Here is a 22,363-nt window from a genome sequence, read left to right as displayed (position 1 = left end):
AGATTAAGTAAATATTCTGTTTTTCAGGGATTAAAAAAAAGAGGATTTGAGGGCCTTTTTGATATTTACATTTGTCTTTGCATCTTAAAATCAGGCAACTAAATTCTCTGATGATTAACTACAGTGGTATGGCTCATCCATGGTGGTGATGAAATATTGGTAATGAGTGACAGTTGTATTTTTACATGCTAGGTTTATTTGTTCCTTTACATTAATAAATTAATTAAAAGAAGAATCTTCAGCAGAAATTACAAATCTTTCACACTGCAGCAATTGATCAAAATATCCTTTAATTTCATTTAAAAAAGTAAATTAGAGCTCTAATTCTTAACAGTTAGTGGGCTAAGAAGTCATAGAAGAATCAGAAAAACATACTGTATTTTGCTTGACCTTTCAAAATCCATGAAGCACAGATTGTCATGCTTTTATCTCACCCTTATTTCTAAATTGTTTCTACAGTTTTTTACAGATTCCATTCTCAGCTTAGCCTGGGAACAAAGATTCATGGAATTGCTGTAGGCCTGAAACCTCACAGTCTAATCTTGAAGTCCTTCTCAACCTTTCCTGAGATAGAACTAAGTAAATAAATTAACCTGATCATGTTCCTACTGTGAGATCAATCTGAATTTTATTTGCTTAAATGGAAGCCAGATTGTCCCACTGAGCTTTGAGAGTTTGCCTGAATTATGGGAGGTCCTATGGATCCTCATATTTTTATCTGAAGGAGAAAACAATTCCTTTTTCCTTCCCTGGTAAAGGCTGATGAGAGCCTTAGAGATCCATTGACAAAGATATCTGACAAAGCTAAAAATTCTGTAATGTAGCAAGATTAACAGGAGAAAATAATATTTTTGTCAGATCACTGATACACCAAAAGACAGACTAACTTTCACCTCTTCATCAAAACTAGGAAAGTATTTAGAGGCTGTTTTTCTAGCTATCCATTAGGAAATTCTACAATTTCAAGTCATCATGCAATGATATTTTAAAAGCATAAGAAAATTCTTCCAAGATTCTATTATACTATTTGTTTCATATTTTTAACTATTGGAGCTAAACACTTCCAACACTTAGGAAGAATATTTTACGGAAGTTTGAATTTCCATTTATTCTATTTTATTCTGCCAATTTCTACTACCCAGAGACACACAGTTCACAGAATAAAATGCTGCACCTTAGACTCCAGGATGTATGTCCTTTGTCTCTGCAGGTAGCCAGCTGAAAAGTTTGGAAGACCTAGATGCAAACACAGTGAATAGAAATCTTTTAATCGACATTTGAGAATGAGAAGACTTCTAATGCCAAATGCACTGAGAAGGAAGGGATGCTCCTTCATTCAGATGAGCACTGAGTTAAGCTCATGATGGACATTACCCCATGACAGGAGATGCAAACTGCACTATGCACCCTCCAGGACTGTTCTTCCAGTCCTTCTTCCAGTGCTTGGAGGTTTAATTCTTCTTCATGCACTTCAATTTTCTTAGAAAGTGAAATCTGCTCCAGGTGTGAAGTCAGCATGGTCTTGGAGGCTGCAGCCCAGAGCTGTCTGTACTCTCTGATGCAAGTTCAGCCAATGTGCATGTCCTTGAAAAGGTTTTATGCAAACCTGTTAGAAAAGCACACCCCAGCACCTTCTTCCTCCCAAAGAAAGTGTTCAAAAGCTGCTCCCACCTCTGCCCCTCACATTAACACAGCACCTACACCAGCATGGCCATTGACCAACAGTGAGGATTAGGCTAACAAGAAAACTTTACAGGCCTCTCATATAGTTTTAAAAGCTTCTAAAATTGTTATCTTGAAAGATCATTTGTACCATAACCACTTAGGACCAGATTTAGCTGGATTAATTTAGGAAGAAAGAGAATCCCTTGTTCCCCATCTCTTTATGCATTTCAATACAAGAGTTAAAATACCCACTCCAAGAAAACAACAGTTCGTGACTTGGCTTTAAAATGAAATTTCTGTGCTGTTGTAAGCATTATTGTAGGTTATCTGACCCACTAGTGAAGTAGCTTGTGATGAATTCCTCAAAATATGAACAATTAATTTATTGCCAGCATCAGGAAACAGAATGGAAGTTGGATGGCAGACAGGCTGAATACAATATTTATGTTTAGCTCAACGGTATATAAAACTTTTGGACTTCTATTCCTAATGATCTCCTCCATCTGTTTTCAATAGCCAAAACTATTTTTGATACCAGATCTTGCACGCTGATTAACTTAGACCACACTAGCTGAGAAATTAATTTATGTCCATGTATTCTTACCTGCAACATATCAGAAGCAAGTGGCGAAAATCCTAAAGTACATCTGAACAGGTTTATATCCAGGGAATCCATTCCAAAAGCATTTTCTGCTTTTACAGTTTTAAAAGTTAGGTATTTATGTCTTTTCTTCTAGTCTAGACAAAAAGACACTTCTTCTCAAAACAAAACAAAATAATACTTGAGTGAAAGACAGAAAATAGAAATATACAGAGGTACTAGTTTACCAGTTACTAGTTAACTAGTTACAGTTTACTAGTTTACTAGTTACCAGTTACCCCCAATAGGGTTTTTTTTAAAATTTTCTGTTTTCATACTTCCAAAAGTATCATTTTTCTAAAATGTGAATTAGTCTTTTGATTTTAGTCATCATGTGAGTAATAACTGACTGTCAGTCAAAGGAATGCATGAAAGGTGCAGTTTGTGTTCTACTCATTACATCTACACACATTCTAGTGCTTTATTAATAAAATAAATTTTCCATTTTACACAAAAAAGACTACTGATGAATAATAGCTTGTGTTTGCATTTGTACCTTCCAATTTCATGCAGGTACAAAATCATGCCATCTTTAAGATGGTAGCAGCCTATTTATAGAAATCTTTTCTATGAGTAATTTAATTTAAATGCTCCAATCTGTTTTGCTTTAGGGTTGACACCGAAGAATTTTGAAGGATGTAGAAGAAAAAGTTTGTATTTTAATTTGTTAATATTTTGCCTTGAATAAAAGGCAAAATGAAGGTATTTTAAAATGATCACCATTGAATTCTGATATATTTGTTACTTGAAAAGATGCTAGCTAAAAGATGAAAAAAATGCTAACTAAAAAGTATGTGTGTATCACTTGAGCTAAAAGTGGTCTTTGAGGTCCATGGGGGTTTTCTGTTTGCTTGAAAGAAGAAGGAAGGACAGGAGACACTTTTTATTCTTTTTAGAACATAATTAACCAGGCTGTTAACCTGATTTACAAAAATTTAATTTTAGCATTTTAACGTGAATCTGAGGTTAGATTGGAAGAGGGGAGGAGTAGTGTAGGTCTCTGAAGTTACTCAGCTGATTTTCACTGGAGGTTAATCAGTGTGTGATGAAACCCTGCAACCAAGACAGGATTGAATTCATATGTGGTAGTAGTTTTTCAAGGGAGGAGAAAAAAGTAGAAATCTTTCCAGAATTCTTCAAGCCTCAGTCTTAAATTATCTCTAAATCTGGAATTGGTCAGTAACTGTAAAAACCTAGCAGTGTTCAAAATTTGTAACTTACATTTATACAAAAGTCTATTGAAAAGGACAAGAGAAGATTCTCTTAGTGTCAAAAGTGCAAAATATCTTGGAATTATTATTATTATTATTCAACATTATGCTATGATGTTTTTTTGCTGAGGTATTTGACAGTCACATTTGTCAGTACTGTCCCATTGTTGTTCTCAGGTGAAGTGGCCTGTCTGCTCACACATGATACTTATATTTAGTTTAGTAACAGCTCAAGGTAAAAATCAGATTAAATTCTATATCTGTAAAATATCTTCCATGGAAAAATATCTCTCCAGGACTGGGACTTCCATTTTCTCCCCTCAGGATCTCACAGATATAATCAGTCATAACTTCTGCAGTATACAGTAGAATGCCATACCAGCAAGTTAGTTATTTATAACAACATTTTATACCTATGTCAAACAGAAGGAAGAGACTTCATATTCAACTTGGGAACATCTGGACTCACAGATGTCAATCCTGATCATTGGCAATATGTGATGAATCATTTACCCTACATTGATGCATTTTCCAAGATTCATTATACTTCTGAAAAGATGAAATGTCCCGTTTTGCATTACACACTACCTAAATGAAAAAGAATACCAACCAGTCTGATATATTTTTCCAATGGAATTCCCAAAGGGGGATATATGACTCATTAATTAGGGAGTGTTTGGAACAAATAAAGTTATAAAGACACTGGCAAATTCTACAGTTTAGGCAGCTCTGTGTTGTTTGAAAAATAAAGTTCTCAATTAGTTTTGGGCAACCTTCACTTCTACAGATGCTATGATTTATACTTACCTTTTACTTCACTTGCCAGTATTTTACACTAAATCTGACGATGTATTTTCCAGGGCAATAACCATTCTGTATATGATGAAGCCTAAGGCAAAACTATGCTCAGCTCCAGCTCAGCAGAGGTGTTGGAACCCAGCTGCCAAAATATTAACTTTTCAGAATGATCATTCACAATTATACCACCATTCAATTCATGTGTCTCTCTTAAAAGAAACAAAATTCACACTTGGTGGGAGACTTGCAAACAAAATTCTTGCTTTCTGCTATAATCTTTTATAAGTGCCAGCAAACATTATTTGGATGTATCAGTCGTGTTTATTTGGATTAGGGTGCAGGAAGCTGTGTCACTGAAGCCTCCACTCAGATTAGCCTTCAACTGGAAATCATTTATTTCCCCTCTCCTTGTGCAGTTTAATTCCTTTTGTGTCATTTTCTAGTATAAGGATGCCATCTAGTGACAACTGCTGAAGCTGCTTGCTTCTTAAATTGGGGCTAAAAAATTTGTAATCCAAGTCCACAAGGATATGAAAAAAGTTATTGTTAATGCTTAGTCAGTTAAGGGGAATAGTGTCCATGCAATACTGAAAGGTAGAAGTATGGATGGCATTTTCCCAAAGTAAAATATATCCAATATCACAATTTAAAAGGGGTTGGAGATAGGCTTGATTTTTGAACATATTAAATGGTACCTATATACATATTTATTTTTCAACAGTGTCTGTCATTCAGTGTATTATTTATAAATTTTATGATGACTTCTTAATTTGTGAATAACATCTAATTCTTGTGAAAATGAGACCCAGTTTCTGCTTTCATAAATTTTTCAAGAACTATTAATCACCAGTTGTGGAGGATGGATGAAATCTCCAGTTCTGTCCTTGCACTGGTAAATATTTCAATGCTAGGAAAACAAGTTATTGCTGGAACAGAGAAAAATAGTGCCCTTTTTTCTGTGTCCACCAAACACACAATCCCCTCAGCCAGCAAGTTATTCCCAAACTGTAATTATTCCAGGTGAAGTGGAACAGCTCCAGTAGGCTGACTGGAAAACTTCTCAGCCTAATAATTAGCACATATCATATTTTAATGTGGTTCCTATCACATGCAATGAAATTAACTTGTAGACTGTTACCAAATTGTTTCATTTTAGGTTTTTATTATAATGTCTGGTCTGCAGGTGGTGAACTTTTCACTGGTCTCTACAGCGACTACTGGGGAAGAGACGCCGCCGTGTTCCGCTCCATGAACCGCGTGGCCCATCTTCGCACCGAGCCTGACAATGAGCGCCTGCTGAAAGGTGTGGGGGCAGAAGGAGCTGAGACCAGAGGTGTTCCAGATGGCTGGACCATTTCTGGTTTGCATGGGATCACAGATTGCTGTGCAAAAATTAGCCTAGTTTTAGCCTAGTTCAAATTAGAGTGTGTAAAACACAGAGAATGGGACTGGAAAACTGTCTTTGGCAAAAATACAGAGGAATGGTAATTTGTCAATTGAAGGTATAAATATACTTCAGCATTAATCTATTCTACATGTTCTATGGATACCTACTAAAAACCCCTTTTTTTATTATGACCAGTAACTATTTTACTATTTACTATCACCCAATTGCTCTCTGACTGACAGAGCTCTTACCTCTAGTTTTATTTTTGGGTTGCTATAGGCTGGTTTTAAGGCTTGAAAAATAAGGCAATATTTTAATAACCAGGCTCAACTCCTTTTTTTTTTTTTTTTTTGAAGAACCAAAATTTGTTGGCTCATACATGATTCCTGACAATGAAGACCATGATGATAACAAAGTATATTTCTTCTTTACTGAGAAAGCTTTGGAAGCTGAGACAAGCACTCATGCCATATATACCAGAGTGGGACGTGTATGTGCGGTAAGAGCCTTTCTCTGATTGTGCAGATAAGAAACTAGAACTAGAACAAATGATGAATTGTACAGCAAATTATTATTACAAACGGACTTAAGTTTTACAGGGACAGAAAGATTTTTCTTCCCTGAACTGCTCTCTTCAATACTCCATTTCCCACTCAGGCCATGCTCCTGGTGTGTTGATCTCATCTCTTTTTGGCTCCCTGGCCCCACACACAGCAGTAAGGTCTTGGGCAGCTGCTGGAGAGGAGCACTGTTAACATATGATCTCCCAGCTGCCCATATTGGTGCTCTCTAAACGCTGAGGAATTTTGGGTGCTTTCCTCTTCTAATAACCAGCCACTGTAAGGCTGATGAGAGAAGCTCTCCCATTTTCCCACTGGGACTACAACAGCTTGATTAAAGGAAAGAAGGAGAAGGTTATTTCTTAACACCTGATTTTGATTTAAAAAAAAAAAAGTTTGTATTCCCCCTCCCAGCTGTAGGGAGTACAGTTTAGGGGACAGTTCAGAGGGTTCCTAAAACCTATTGAGCAAAGAGCAAGGTGCAAGTTAATTATTTTCTGTCACCTCAATAAGTACTATTTGACATGTATGCTCACCAGCATACTGCCCCCTATGCTTTCTTAGGTACTCCTTTATAACTTAAAAACATCTGATCCAAGTACCAAATTGCAGCCTCAGACATTAATGTTCACAAAGCCACTTGGATTTCTGGATTCCAAACTGGATCAAGATCCAAGCTGGAATTCTTTGGCTTCTGTTCTGAATATATGCCTGGATAGATTATTTTAATAGTTCCCCTTACTCTGCAATATATCCACCAGGAAGTCTTATCTCTAGCTATGGGTTAACCAAAATCCCACTGACCTTTCTCTTCCACCTCTCCAAAACTTATCTGGCCATTAACTTCACAGCTGTATGTCATAATTCAGATTTGATTTAGTGAATACAGAAGATATCGAGCTGGTGATTCAAGAACTGGCTTTTTTCCCCCAGCTTTTACATTTTCATCTGAAAAGTAACAGGTTTTGTAACACAGAGGCATCGACTCTGCCTATTTCTACTTTTCTAAGGAAAACAGATCTCTGTTTGTAGAAGGAGTTTTGCAAGCCTATTGCAGAGCCTTCAACAACCAATTACACAGGTCTTGAATTGAAGACCACAGATTGAGGATGCATCCTAAAGCAAGTAGTACTAAATGTTCCCTTTTCTTGAAAGTCCCGACATTTGCAAGAGCAAGAAAAAGGCAAGGCAGCCATAGCAAGGCAGGTGTTAATTGAAGTTGGTGAAATTGTTAGAAAATCATATAAATAATTGCTTCAGACTTGCCCCAGCTGCACCAGGTCTATAGATATACTCAGGGCTTCAGTTTCCACATACATTGAACTGAGCTCTTAAAGCAAAGCTAAACTTCAGTAATGTACTCAGTATATCTAGTTTGCAAAAATGAGCAATTAAAAAAAGCTTTACGACAGCTGTATAGCTAAAACTATCCAGGGATGTGGTGCAGAATTAAAAAATTCTTATGAAACCACAGATCTTAATGAGACCTGGACTTGATCAGTACAATCCTACTTGAAAACTGACTCCAGAGAAATAAGTCTAGTAATAGACATGTGGTTTCAAAATGGATGCTTTTGACATTAGAAGATGTAATGAGCAGCTAATTCATCAGAGATGTTTGTGCTTCTAGACTTACTCATTCAAATTACTGCTGGCATTTGTTTCTCTCTACACAGAATGACATGGGAGGCCAGCGAGTGCTCGTCAATAAATGGACCACTTTCCTCAAAACCAGACTAGTTTGTTCTGTGCCTGGGAAAAATGGAATTGATACACATTTTGATGAATTAGGTAAATATCCTAGACAACAAACAACTGGAAATAATGGGAAAAAAATATACCTTTATCATAATTGTCAAATATTGCACTTGTATTCATTATCAGGGAATGGTGGTTAGTGTTGTTTCCAATGTGTATGAAATTCTACACATATGGAGTTCACTATCACCAATTACTCCTTTATGTACTGCATTGTTTTTAAAAGATTAAAATCTGCATAAAATGAAATGGAATAAATGAGTAAAATGTGATTATGCTTTCAAGAATCAATGAATTTTCTTTTGGTGGGCTGAGAAAAGTAGATTTTTAACAATAACATTGCATTTAAATTTTACAGAGGATGTGTTTTTGCTGCAAACTCGTGATAATAAAAATCCAGTGATATTTGGCCTCTTCAACACGACAAGGTAAACAACTAGAAGAAATAATAACAGCCATAGAGGAGTGTTTGAACAGTCTATTAATGAGCTAGAAGCTGGATGATACATATCCCTTAGCAACTATATAGTAAACAGTTTAATCTCAGCTCTATTCACAGCAGGTTTCCTTGTTAATGTAAAAACTTCTCTATAACACTCAGGGGCTTGAAGTCTCATTCTGTGATTCAGTATATCTAGATCAAAAATTAATTAAGTGTTTCTCAGCTTGACAATTTCCTATGCCAAAGTACATGCACATCTGCATGCTTATAAGAACAGCATCTCAGAGCCACCTGTCTTCCTTTAAGAGCTCCACTGTAATTCAAGGTTAAGTAGATAGCAGCTTAAATTCCTACTAACGTCTTAGTAAAGCCTAAAGCAGCAGTGGTGGCCTCCTTTTCCTTTTCCACTGCAGCCTAGCTCAGGTGCAAGCACACAATACTCTCAGCTTGGAAATCTGACTGTTAGTTTAGGATGTAACTGGTAGAAAACAGCACCTATGCTTTTGCCACTTTCTCCTGTTTTTTTTTTTACTAAAAAAAGGCAGATCTGCTCCTCTAGGGTTGCAAACACCTGGCATTTCCTCATGGCTCTTAATGCCAATAGAGAAAGTTGGGCACCAAATTTAAATTTTCTGGGTTGTCTTCTGCAGTCTTCAGAAACAATTTCTTTGTAGAGAGCACTCATGCTTCTTTAAAAAAACCAGAAAAAACTACAGAAAAAAACTAAAAACAATTGTTCTTCTGGAACAAAATAAAATAGAATTTAAAAATAAAATAAAAACTTTTATCTGGATTTTTCTTCATAAAGTTATCTGATCTAACTAATAATGCCAACCAACATTCCCACTCAATACAAAAAGAACTCATTTTAGGACTGTTTATTTTAGTAAGCATTGGTTGGTTTCCCATCTTTCCAAGCAAAAAAACAGTAGGAAAAACGTTAAAATCTTAAGTTGTTTAAGTCACTAATCAAAGACATACAGGACCTGAGTTCACTCTGTTTTGCTTTCTCTGTTTCTAAACAAGTAATTTAGAGTTTGTGTATACTAGCATCAAATTTTGGCACAACAACACAGAGCTTCCTTGGAGAACTGTTATGAATACAAATAAATTAAAGACTTTTGAAGAACATTGGATGCAGTATTTAGAAGAAAAGCATGTAGGAAAGAATAAGTGTTTTCTCCCTGAATGCTGTTGAAATGTGACTCGTTTTTAATTACATAATAATGCCACTATTATTTGGACAGAATGTGACATATTGCTTTAATAATGTCTTTAAATTTTGCTTCCTAGCAATATATTCAGAGGATATGCTATATGTGTTTACCACATGGCCAGTGTCCGAGCAGCTTTCAATGGACCATATGCTCATAAAGAAGGACCTGAATACCACTGGGCTCTCTATGAAAGAAAAGTACCTTACCCTAGACCTGGTTCAGTAAGTACAGTCTATTTTCCACTGCTATGCTATGTAAATGATTTTGGAAAGAAAAAGCAGACTGCTGCTAATGTACAAATCCATTATATTCCTTGAATATCTACATACCCCAGGTATTCCTGGAAAAGTGTGGAATGGATCAGCAATCGGTTTAATCAAGTACTAGAACCATACATTTTCCAAAGGAAAATAGTTGGATTAAATATATAAGGTTTTTCAAAATCCTGTTGGGACATGATTTTATCAACATTGTGTAAAGGTCCTAAGGGCCCCAAATTAGGACTGCAGGCAAAAGGGATAGAAAGAGGCAGATCAGATGCATTCAGTTTCATTCAGAAACATTAAGTGCCTTACCTGTGAAGGAACCTCTCTTTCTTTCTTTAGCCTGTTGAAACTGGGACATTTAACAAGTGTTAAAGGAAGGGAAAAAAAAAACAAACAACAAAACCCCCCCAAGAAAATCCACTATTTCAATATTTCAATAGTTTCCAGGAGGTTTTTGTTCCTTTTTTCCACCTCATTTTCCAAAAGGATCAAATTTAAATATATCTGTAATTTAGATAAATGAGCAGATAAGAAATCAGACATATTTTAATAAAACTGACTAATCAGAATAAATGCATTTGTAGATAAAGAGCAAATTCTCCATTATTCAAAATCCTTTGCTCAAGATTGGTTCTTTCTGGAAGCAATGGACTGACACCCTCACAGTTCATTGATTTCCTTTCAGACATCACAGAGTGAGATTTTTCTACCCTTCAGTCAGGTTCCTGAGCTTACCTACATTCTTGCTCTGTACCATTTACAAAGAATACAAAAATACTAAAACAACACTGTTAAAAAACAAACTCACAAACATCACTCATACTTTTTGTTAATTTTCACACAAGTTTCCTTATAAACATTTTTTTCCCAATGGCTACTAACTGAAGGAAAGAAACAAGATGTATTTTGAAAATGCAATTAAATAGGAATTAGTGTAGCAGGCATTCAGCAGCTATAGAGGTGCTGTCATGTATGGAGCTGTTCCTGTCTGGTACTTAGATTTCTGGAGGAAATCACAAACTCATGACTTACGAGACAAATAATTAACTTCTACAAGGAATTGCCATGTTTTGTCAAGGACATCACAAGTAATCTTCACCTCTAGCCCTTTTCCTGTTTCAGTGTCTTTTTAGGAGTTTCTGCAGTTTCTGTGCCAGGTGCTCACATCCCCACTTGAGGGGTGAGGAGGGTGAAAGGTGCCCTGTGCATTGCAGGGCCTGTCACCATCTCACAGGGCAGGCACAGCCTCCAGGAGGAGGCAGGCAATGCCAGCCTAACTCAGGGAAGCACAACTTCCAGGATTTCTTTTTTACCCTTTTAATCCTTTTGGGATTACAGCTACCTACCCACCCATGGAGATTGTCATGTGCTGCAAAGCTGCTTTTGTTTGCACTCATGAAGGTCTGCCCCTTGTCATGTCAGCATTGGGCAGATTTCTAACTCTGAGCAAAGACATTTCTAATAGCTCTTAAATCCACCCCGCCAGTCTTCACACTTTGCCCCTTAATCTCCTCTCAGGCTTGGGGGTCACTCTCTTGAATTTAAAAGTGTAATAAACAGTTGCTGGACATTCCCTTCAGTGCTGTTTTCCCTTTGCTAACTGAATCAATATTCCCTTTTATACTAAAAGTAGTCATTTCCATAAGCATTGCAAGTTACATGTAAGCATAAGTAACTAGGCCTAAGTAACATACAATTAATTTATCACTGAATCTCATGAATGAGAGGTGGAAAGGCCTATTAGCTTGTCTGCTCCATTGCAGTGATACCTTTCTCCCTGTTGTGTGATTTCAAATGCATGCCCTTTCTCATTTTAAATTATTATTTTTCTCTACTTCTCTTGAGGTTACAGACATAAGTCAAAATTTAGAACCAGATACTCCAAAAAAGAGATTATCTAGGATTTAAACATTATGAATATGATTTCACCATCTTGGCCAATGAGCTACCACTGTATCAGTGCTGGCATCAATACCAAATATTTTTTTTGTTTGTTTGACATCAGTTGAAGTCATTAGTATTGAGTCAGGATAGAAAAACAGGTAAATAAATTATCAGGTTTTAGGAAAAATGGTTGAATTCCCAGGAATTATTGTTTTCCTATTTGATATTTTGTATAGCAAATGTATGGGTTTTGCAGTTTTACCAAATAATGAGACTGTGCTGTGCATGGATTGCAAAATAGCTGTATATTTTGCAAAGATGATACAATCCAAGTTCTTTAAGTGGTATTCATTTTTTTCTGGGCAGTAGAACACCTCACATATGTTATTTGGACTAGCATTAAACACAGGCATGAATTCAGTGCTAATGACTGCAGTTTATTACATTGATATCTCCTAGCACTGAAGATTAAATCGTGTCTTTTTGGCACGAAGGAGAGAACTCAGAGCCAGCACTTCAGCAAGGCTGACAATGATTTATAGGAAGGCTGCCTTAAGTTCCACTTGCTTCCAATGCTTCTCTTCCTTGGCCATGTTTGGGTCAGACTAGAGTGTCACCTTCCCAAAAAGGCAAGGCATAGGAACAGAAAAAGGAGCAGAAGAGTGCAAGTAATTTCCCAATATCAGGGAAAAAATTAGCTGAGGAAGCAGGTCTCTCCTGAGTGCTAATAGATTTAATTGTGGATTTCTTTATATGTCGCAGAGCACATCAGAGGCTGAAGTAGATGGCTCTGCCAGGTAACAGAGCATTAATTGATTCATTTTTAGCTACTCATTTAGGGCACAGTTTAGAGGTCTTTTCAATGCTTATCCAGTAGCATGAGTTAGGCTCCACACTCCAAACAATGTGCAGCCTGTTGGTAAAATAAATCCCACCACCTTTCCTATTACAGGAGTGACAGTCACAAAAACCCTACTAATGGGTGTCTCTGAGAGTCAGAACTCATTGATCTTAGGTGTTGAATAAGTAAAGAAGAAGTCTATGGGGAATGAGAGTAGAGATTAAAGCTAAATAAACAGAGAGCCACTGTTAAGAGTCACACAGGTTCTGACAGACTCCACAATCCTCTGCCATAGTCTCTCCTGGGTTTTTTAGTTCATTTAGGCTGTGCTGCTCCTGGAAATGACATCAGCTACATCAAGTAGGGTTGATATACTTCAGAGACAGCTACATTTACTGTTTCCTTTCTAGACTACTAGATTTTATTTAATTAAAATGAAAAGCCTGTGAGTGATTATTTTTACTAATCTCTCCAGGACTAGACCTTTGCAAAGGGAACCTGGCAATGCCTATTCACTGGATATGCTGTGCAGTGCATGGGAAACACAGGCTCAGCCTGTCTTTGTGCTCCAGCTCTTTTTATTGCAAACAGCTGGTAAAATTCCATCACTAGGTTGATTAGACAATTACTTTTAAGTCAACAGTGAACAAATGCATTCCTGTAGCTAAACCCAAAAAGTGGAAACAAACATTGCCATGCTTGACAAGTGCAGGAGTTTGTTATTGTCGATTACAGCTGACCACAAGTTTAAAATTACTGTTTCCAGTAAACTTAAGGAGAATTGTATTTCATTTTATTGATTGAAAAATCCAATTTAAATAGAGAAAGGCTGCTACTGTGGCTTTGCTTGAAATGCATCTTAAAACTACGCTGTCTTATGAATATTTAGAGAAAGTAAATGGTTACTGAGATATTTCCAACTCAATCATAAATGGTTTCAATTAGACATCATGAAGCAAATTGGAAATGTAGGATCTATGTTCAGTTGGGAAACACTATCTCGTTCACAAAGCATCCTAAAATTAACTTCTCTCTTTAACGCAGTAAATTATCTCTAATTGCATATTTAACTGAAGGAGTAAGCCTCTTTTAATCAGTCATTGACATAAAGTTTATTTGCTTTACAAACTGGTAGATTGATCAGTGCAAACATTGGTATTTGAAGCTAAACTGTGATATATAATACTGTCATCAAGAGTCAGGAATCAGAATCAAACATAATGCTGTTAGGATGCCTGAAATCAAGAATTACTCTTGGCATAATTTTTAAGTGTGTTTAGTTTCTTATGGTAATACATTTTGCAATCAAAAAATAATAAAAGTAGAGATTGATTTCAAGCATTAGTGTTCTGCTGACTTTGCATGGCTGTTTCGCTACTGGGACAGAAAAGCCCTTTCTTCTAACTCTGTCCATGACCATTTTGATTACATCTTCAGTGTGAGTTTGGGGAAGAAATAAGCACTACAGCTTTTGTGAAAATCTGAAAGTGTTACCCTGTATTCTGTCCTAGTATGCCAAAGAGGGATGAACTCCTGCTTCCTAAACATGACCATGCCAAGGCACTGTTCAGCATCTCCTTTCTTCTCATGATTAATAATCCACACATGCATAAAGTACAGGGTTCACTGTCCTAATTCCCACTGTGGTCTTCTGGGATTGATTTTCTGTAGACTTATCTTTATCCCTGAAAACAAGCCCCATTTCTGACAATTTCTTGGGCAAACCTTCAGGGTAATCTGTGTTCTGTGTTTTTGCAGTGTGCCAGCAAGGTGAATGGAGGGCTGTACACCACCACTAAAGACTATCCTGATGAAGCTGTGCATTTTGCCAGGAGTCATCCACTGATGTATCAGCCCATCAGGCCTGTTCATAAGAGACCAATACTAGTTAAAACAGATGGAAAGTACAATCTTAAACAAATAGCAGTGGACAGAGTGGAAGCTGAAGATGGGCAATATGATGTTTTGTTCATTGGAACAGGTAAATTTTGCAAGTTTTTTTTTGTTTGTTTTTCTTTTTTTTTGTTTTGTTTTGTTTTGTCTTTTTCTCCAGGATGAAGCAAATCAATACAACATTTATTTTTATCAACTTTTATTTTCATGCCTTCGCCTTACAGAGGATGTTAGTCATTCTAGACATGTGTTTCACTGTGATGCTAACATACAGGAAAGTAATGGTAGGGAACTATTTAAAAACTAGCAAGAGAAAGAAGTATAGGATTCCATTTTAATCTCTTTTCAAAAAAGAATACAAAAAAATTGCAGAACAACCAGCCTTTTTTTTTTTAAATTTCAGAACACTGTCAGGTATCTAAGCTGAGACTTGGAGACCTGAGAGAAACAAAGGTGATATGATTTCCAAAAATATCTGTTGAAGTTATTGGTTTTATTCCACAGTTTCTTTTCCCCAGTTCTGGAGACAAGAAGTCTAGCTGATACCATTAAAAAAAACCTGCAGCTTCCAGATTTGGGTTTCAACACAGATGAAGGAAGGAAGGAGGAAATGCCCAATTTCAAAAACCCGAAACTTTTAGAAGTTTCCTATCAAGTTTTCTTATCTTTCTTCTGTGCCATTTTTTTTAAATATAGAGAGCTTGTTTAGCAAGAATTTTTAAGCTTCTTCCTAACAAATACAGTAAAGGAAAAATATAGCCTATAGCTGCACTGAGTCTAAGAAAGCAGAAAAAAAAAATAAATACCCTAATGGTATTTGAAAAATAGAAAAACTTAAGAAAACAAGAGGAAAGGCTGGAACTATGCAAGACTTAAGTCACATCTAATCTGTCTGGAAAAAAAACAAGGATTCTTACATTCACATTTAATCAATTTAACAACAGGAGTGGTATCACACATCATTTTGACCACTTTGTCTAAGAAAGCAGTTCCAGTGAATTATTTTTTATTAATGACATTCCTCTGATAAGTACATTTCAGTGTTGAAAACATTCAAAAAATCATGTAATAGAATAGCAAAGGCCTATTTATATTAGTGCTGTTTTCTAAGGTTTTAAATAGCCTTGGAATAGTCTTGCTAATGGACTTAGCTGTGGTCTGTAAAATATTGTACCATGTGTCACTTATATACAGCAGATTTTACAGCGGGTCCTACACCTTTTATATTTTCTCCTTGCATTTTTAATTGTGACTGTGACTTGTACACAAGTCTTTTGTTCAGCAAAGTTGAATCCAAAGTGGCTTAAGTGTGTGCTTTAGAGCTGTTTTGGATTGGCCCCCAACAGCTGCCTAGTGTTCTCAGGCTGTCTGATCTCAGGTGATGTGAAATTCCAGCACAAGAATTTGGGTTTTGGAAGGTCTGAAATGAAACCTGCCATCACTACTCTGGCAAAGCTCCCATCAGAAAACTCACTGCTTATTTGGGCAATATAATGTTAGAAAGGGTTGATATATATGTATTTTTTAATCCTAGTCCAACACCTGCTGTGTAACATAAGTGAGCAGCATCTTACATCTGAGCAAGTTTCCTTAGGATAGCAGTGCAGGTTAGAAAGGTTCATCAAAGGCAAAGTCTGAACATCAGAGCTTTCACATGTCTGTCAGCAGGAGTTGAAGAGGGACTTACTTATGAAAATCACAGCTCAGAATACAAATTCTTTTCACTGTTCTACTACAAAATGGTTGCCTTTGATTACATAGTCTCTTTGAAAAATGGTGTATGACCCCAGTTTAATGGTTCCCCTTTTTGTTTCACCCTTTGATCTTTTGCTGAACATTTTCCCCAGTGCTTCCTTGCTTAATATGTCCCCTGTAAACCAAGGGTGACTGAAAATAACAGAAGAAAAGAAGTGATATTTGCCATTGTTGATGACAGATTTTCAGATTAAGGAGAGGAAAGCTTTTTTATAAATAGCCAGCAAGGCAAAACCAAAGTCGTTGAAGTCCAGATGTTATTTGTGTGTTTTACTTTCCTGCAAGAGTTTCAGAGACAGAGAGGTTGATAAATCTAAGTCCAATCTGTCTTTTTGAATGTACATCCTACATTTTGATTCATCTCCCTTTTAGTACACCTTCAGCTCAACAGCAGCTCAGCGTTTCCTTAGAGAAGGGTAAGAACTGTGCACAATGAGCCCCTGAAGGTTTTTGTACTTTTGCCTGGGGGGATGGAGCTGCTGTCAGCAATTAAGGATATTTGTAGTTTGCTATCTAGTGTAAACACTCAGATCCTATAATTAAAGCTACTTTACACTTGCTTGCCTCACTCCCATTTCTTTTTCTGAAATATGGTTGCCCTCTGTGATCCTTTTGCTACTCACAATGGGTTATGACCCAATGTTTGAAAAATACAATTAATTACATATCTTATAAGTGTCTAAATCAACTCTTATTTGCCAGGGACAAATTTTCATATATTTCATTTTCTAAGAGTAAAAATCCTCATTAATAACAGCACAATGCAACTAACTTTTCATATTTATAAATTTCAATCCATTATCAATTTGAAGAAGCCATTTCAGGTATTTGAAGGCCATATAAATATTTCAACCAATCATAGCCTTTACTTTTGTTTTGTTTTGTTTTAAATTCGTGTCCAGATAATGGTATTGTGCTGAAAGTCATAACAATTTACAATCAAGAGACAGAATCTATGGAAGAAGTGATTCTTGAAGAGCTGCAAGTGTTCAAGGTAAACTGTGTTGTCTGTGAAGTATATACAAAAGTCTTGAATTTTCTGCAGAATTAAAATGTCAAAAAAATCTGAGGACAGCCAAATGTATCATACTTGTTTGCAAGAAATTTTCTAATTACCTAGCAATTTTATGACAGGAAACCTTCATTTTCAAATGAAGTTTTTCTAATGTCTCCAGTACCAAAGCATGTTGAAGCAAATCACAACTACTGCCTTTCTATTTATGCACTTGGACATTGGAGTGCAACTTTTAATTAAAAACTTATTTCATTTTGTTTAATTTTCCCTTGTATCCAATTAAATAATTAAAAAAAGTATAACTGCACACATAAAAATGTGCCAGCTACAATCTTGGAACTTTAAATGACATCCAGATAGAAAAAGTCCACTCAGAAAGGTTGATTCAGTTAACCTGTCTCTACAGTGGGCAAACATGGGTCCTCATGAGGCAGAACTCCATTCTCCTAAAGAATAAGCTATGACTAAAGCTCAGTTCTTGGCATGTGACAAAGCTAACATAATGAAATTCTCTTAGTGAGTATCATCACATCACGTTAGCCAAATAAAGCAGGAGGCTAACCTGCTTCAAGCTATAGGGAGAATCTAATATCAGAAGTCAGACATTGAAATCTGGTACCTGAATTTAGGCAGTGTAACTATTGACTTGTTGCCTGCAGAGAAAATCAGAGAATTTGCCCTTCTTGGTAAAACTAGTTTTCAATAGAACTATAAGGGGCTATGTATTGCTCCAAGAAATCTGAGCAGAGGGCAGAGAGGACAATGGTAAAAGAAGGAATTCCCGCTATTTTTGTCTTATCTTCAATGAATGTTTTGTTATAAAGAACACTCCACTTATCACTTTCAAGCAGGACAAAAGACATTCAGTGGTGACAAGAGCTAATGTCATGTTTGACAGGGAAATTGTAGTGTTCCTGTAGCTCTGATAATCCTGAATTAAGTGTTGGCTGCTTGTTTCCAAATAAACTGTTTTAAAGCAATGTTTCTGAAAGTCACAATTTCCTCACATCTTTCTTAAAAAAAGTCAAAGTATCTAGCAAAGCTGAATGTAATAAGTAAATACCAATACTATTTTACCTGATTTATTTTCATAGCAAAAATATATTATATATTCTTTTTTCTAAGCAAACAAATATTTCCTATTTTTTTAGATGCCAGTACCTATTATTTCTATGGAAATCTCTTCAAAAAGGGTAAGTATTTTACAAGTTTGAAATATGACGATTGTGACTCAAATGTAATGAAGCTGTAAACTGCACAGAGCTAGGTGCATGGATAGATGAACAGATGTACACCATCTATAATGAGATCTGGTTGGACACATGTAATTGTTCTGTAATATAAACTTATGGTTATATGCTCTGTTCCTTTATCATGTATTTATGTTTTTCAGTTCTAGTGGTAAATATCCTTAGTTCACAATACCATAAATATCAAAGCAAGTAAAAACCTGTTTCATAAGTTGCTGTTGTACTAATCACAGTAGGGATTAGTTTGGTGGATATGGTAATTCACAGAAAAGTTCATTGTTGATAAATGCAGACAGACTTCAGCCCCATGGGGATATAGAGCCTTGCTGGCTCTCCCACATATTCAGTTGCCCTGTAGAACTGTTTGCATCTGAGTTCTTTTTGAGTTTCTGAAAATTTCTGCTGATAAAAACACCCACTTTATTACTCTTGTGGGAAGATTCTCTTCCATATCATATCATATAATCATATCATCTCAGCATGGAGCCATATAAACATCCAAGGATAGTTATATCTTAATGTTAAACATGTCCAACAGTGATGTTAGACATCCGGTGCAATGTAGGTGCACATAAGCACAGTGAAACACGAGTAACAAAGAATGAAAAGGGCTTTCTTAGGAGGTGTGACTGTGCCCCAAAGGGTTATTTGAGTCTTGGTGTCTAATCAACTTGCATTCTTCCTGTATGTAATGCAGAAAGTCAAAGTCCTGTGATGGTAATTCAGAAAAGGATTTGGGTCAAAGTATTTTGAATTATTTCCTGCCTCAATCTTTTCCCACAGACTGTGAAAGCAGCTCTGGAGACTAGATTATCTAGCACAGCACCTAAGTGATTATTTGGAGAAAGACTTGGTGTCTTTTCAGATGTTTACCTTCAACTCTCAATGAATTGTCATGGTTAAAGGGTTGTGTTGGAAAAGTAAAACAGATATCATAAAATATGAAGTAGCATTCATCCATTGTATTCATCTCCCAAGAGGTGTGCTAACTCTACTAATTCAAGGCATACCTGGAAAATCTGGACAAATCTGCAAAAAAGCCACAAGAGCAACCCAATAGTTGAAGAAAAAACTTATTGTGAGAAGTAAAAGTACCTTTACTTTTTCAAGAGATCAAAAAGAAGACTGAGAGAGAACAGGAGAGTCAGATATATATTTTACTGTGTGAAGTGACTTCCCACTGTGTGTATGAGGATTCTTAAACATTGATGGCAAAGCAATATCAGATTAAAAAACCAACATCAGATTGTTGAATGTAGATAAACTTATTCTTGAAAGAGGATACAGTTTTCTGACACTGAGGACAATTAAATGTTGGAATATGTGTTAGGGTCAGAGTTGGCACCAAGTAATTTTGTATTTAAAATCAGCAGGAATGTAACATAGTTGAGCATACGTGAAAAAAAAAAACGTTGTACCTCCAGCATTTTTGCTGATCTCTTTTGAACTTGGAGTTACTGAGCCTGTGGAGATCTCCTTGCTACCTATGTCTCCATATCCTTATAACACTGACCAGTCTTCACCAAGTCATGGTACAGTAAAATAGCACATTTCAGGGCTGAGCTTGTTATCTGCAGAGACTGGGAAAGAATGTTCTTTGATGTTCACTTGGCTAGATATCAGATGCTTCTTTTTCCTCCTGTGATTTACCAAGACTTAAAGAAGTCTTTACCCTTGCTAAAAGATAAAAGAGAAAATCTCATCTCATATGTCTCATTGAAAGTGTTGTTCATGTCTTCTGGGACAATCGCACTGCAGCGCTTGCAGACAAAGAATTCCCCTCAAACAAGTATCCTAGGTTTTCTCTTCATTCCAGTTGGCAGACTGAGTTCCTGCTACTATCATCTGGTTTATCTCACCAGAAAAAGTCTTCAAGCATTGCTGTTACCAGCCTCTCCTAGTTTATTCCCCTGGCATCTCTCAAAGTTTGATTTCTGTGATCTAAAGAGATATAAGAAGTATAATAAGGAAAAGGAACAGACTATCCAGATTAAAATTTATATTTTGTGACTGAATAAGATGTCAGTATTTTCCAGCTTTAAGTAACTTTAAAATACCAGATTATGACAGCTTGATCAAAGAGTAGGAATTATGGACTAAATTTGGCCACTAGGATGAGCACAACTTAGGAATCCTTTTTCTGACTGGTAAAACTGTGGAAGTGAGCTGTGCATAAGCAGTTTCTATTGCAGTGCATAATGCATATTTCTGTGTTCAGAAAATTTACATTCACCAGCAACAAGACTTTTTCTCAAATTCCTTTCAATTCAAGCTATTCTCTTCTGAATTTATTGTGCAAGTGTCTGAAGAATTAAATTTATTATCTCTTATTTGATTTGAAAAGGACATCTATGTGAGCTCAAAAGATTTGAACAATGAATGCTAATGCTGAAAAACTCCCACTCAAACCCTGTAAATAAATACTAAAGGAGAGAGTGACATGTTAATTTGTAAGGAAAGACTGCACAGCAACAGGAAAACAATTAAATAGCTATCTATCTATCTATCTATCTATCTATCTATCTATCGTCTATCTCCTGTGCACTGAGGTATTATACAAATCATAGCACTACTGTGCATGTAAATATGTGGCTATATTCTAAGTAGCCACATCAAGAGTTAAATTTACTTGAAAACTCCCATTTTAAAATTTAATTTGCTTATAACCCTTGCATATTTGAACTTCTTTGTTTAAAGTCTTTCATGTCAAGTTGGGTTTTTTTTGCAGATCAGTTAGGTGACAGACAAGTGCAAAGAGGGAGGCATTGGAAAATATCTTGATGAAGAAAAAGAAATGTAAACTCTTGCCTATTCAAACACAAAGCTGAAACTTCAGAATCGAGGAAATGCCAAAATAAACTTGTTCGTTTTGCCTTCTTTCTGTTTCTCTGTCCTCAGTAGGAGAGTTTAATCTGTAATCAGATATTTTCCTACAGAGTAACTCTGCCTCCCTCAGGTCACACGCTGGAAGCACAACAAGCAACGATCCATTTAACAATTTCTGCTTTGGGAAGAGAAGTTTTAGTGGACATTCTAGGAACCCTGTGTGGTGCTTTTTTTGCAGCAACAGCTGTACGTGGGATCTGAGGCACTGATAGCCCAAGTGAAGTTCCACCAGTGCGACATGTACGGCACAGCCTGCGCCGACTGCTGCCTGGCTCGGGACCCCTACTGCGCCTGGGACGGCATCGCCTGCTCCCGCTACTACCCCACGGCAGTGCAGGCAAAGAGGTGAGAGCCCCTGCTTCTTCTGGAACTCTTTTTACAAATATCTGCATCAACAGTTTCTACTGCAACACCGAGTACTTCGTTACTTATTTATCTTATTCATATCCCACTCAGACATAACCCAACAGTGAGGCGTTGCACCACACTAAGGCATAGTCCTCTTCTAATTTCTCAGCAGCGCCTTAGAGGATTGCGAGGAGCCAAACTCACAGGGTGGCATAAACCGCAGTAGCAGGAATATTTTTATGACTAGAGCTAAGTCACTTCGTAAACATTTGCATCACACTGCAAACTGATTTTCTCAAACATCTTTCCGTGTCTTTGCAACATCAGAGACCTGGTTTGGTAGTACTATACAGCAAGTATATCACACTTCAGCAACATATACCACAGAATTTCTAAGAAAAAGTCAAAGAAGATGCTTTGTTATTAGTTGTGACAGTGTTCACAGGGGTCCGAGGGTGAGGGAAGAGATGAGGATCTGACTCCATGTTTCAGAAGGCTTGATTTGTTATTTTATGATATATATTATATTAAAATTATACTAAAAGAA

At 36.5% G+C, this 22,363-nt stretch overlaps 1 protein-coding gene across 1 annotated transcript in view; it reads left to right on the top strand.

The window, feature by feature from the left end:
- The window catches only part of SEMA3E (semaphorin 3E), a 131,576-nt gene that overhangs the window by 97,234 nt on the left and 11,979 nt on the right, over positions 1-22,363 (top strand). Inside the window, exons 6-14 of the mRNA XM_054631424.2 lie at positions 5,498-5,617; positions 6,058-6,200; positions 7,938-8,052; positions 8,378-8,447; positions 9,755-9,899; positions 14,428-14,650; positions 17,220-17,311; positions 18,484-18,525; positions 21,647-21,813. Coding sequence (XP_054487399.2) covers positions 5,498-5,617; positions 6,058-6,200; positions 7,938-8,052; positions 8,378-8,447; positions 9,755-9,899; positions 14,428-14,650; positions 17,220-17,311; positions 18,484-18,525; positions 21,647-21,813 — 1,117 coding nt within the window. The remainder of the gene's footprint in view (positions 1-5,497; positions 5,618-6,057; positions 6,201-7,937; positions 8,053-8,377; positions 8,448-9,754; positions 9,900-14,427; positions 14,651-17,219; positions 17,312-18,483; positions 18,526-21,646; positions 21,814-22,363) is intronic.

Source organism: Agelaius phoeniceus, chromosome 5, assembly GCF_051311805.1.
Source record: "Agelaius phoeniceus isolate bAgePho1 chromosome 5, bAgePho1.hap1, whole genome shotgun sequence".
NCBI lineage: Eukaryota > Metazoa > Chordata > Aves > Passeriformes > Icteridae > Agelaius > Agelaius phoeniceus.
Note: the sequence above shows the minus strand (reverse complement) of the source record. Positions and strands in the feature narration are given on the sequence as shown.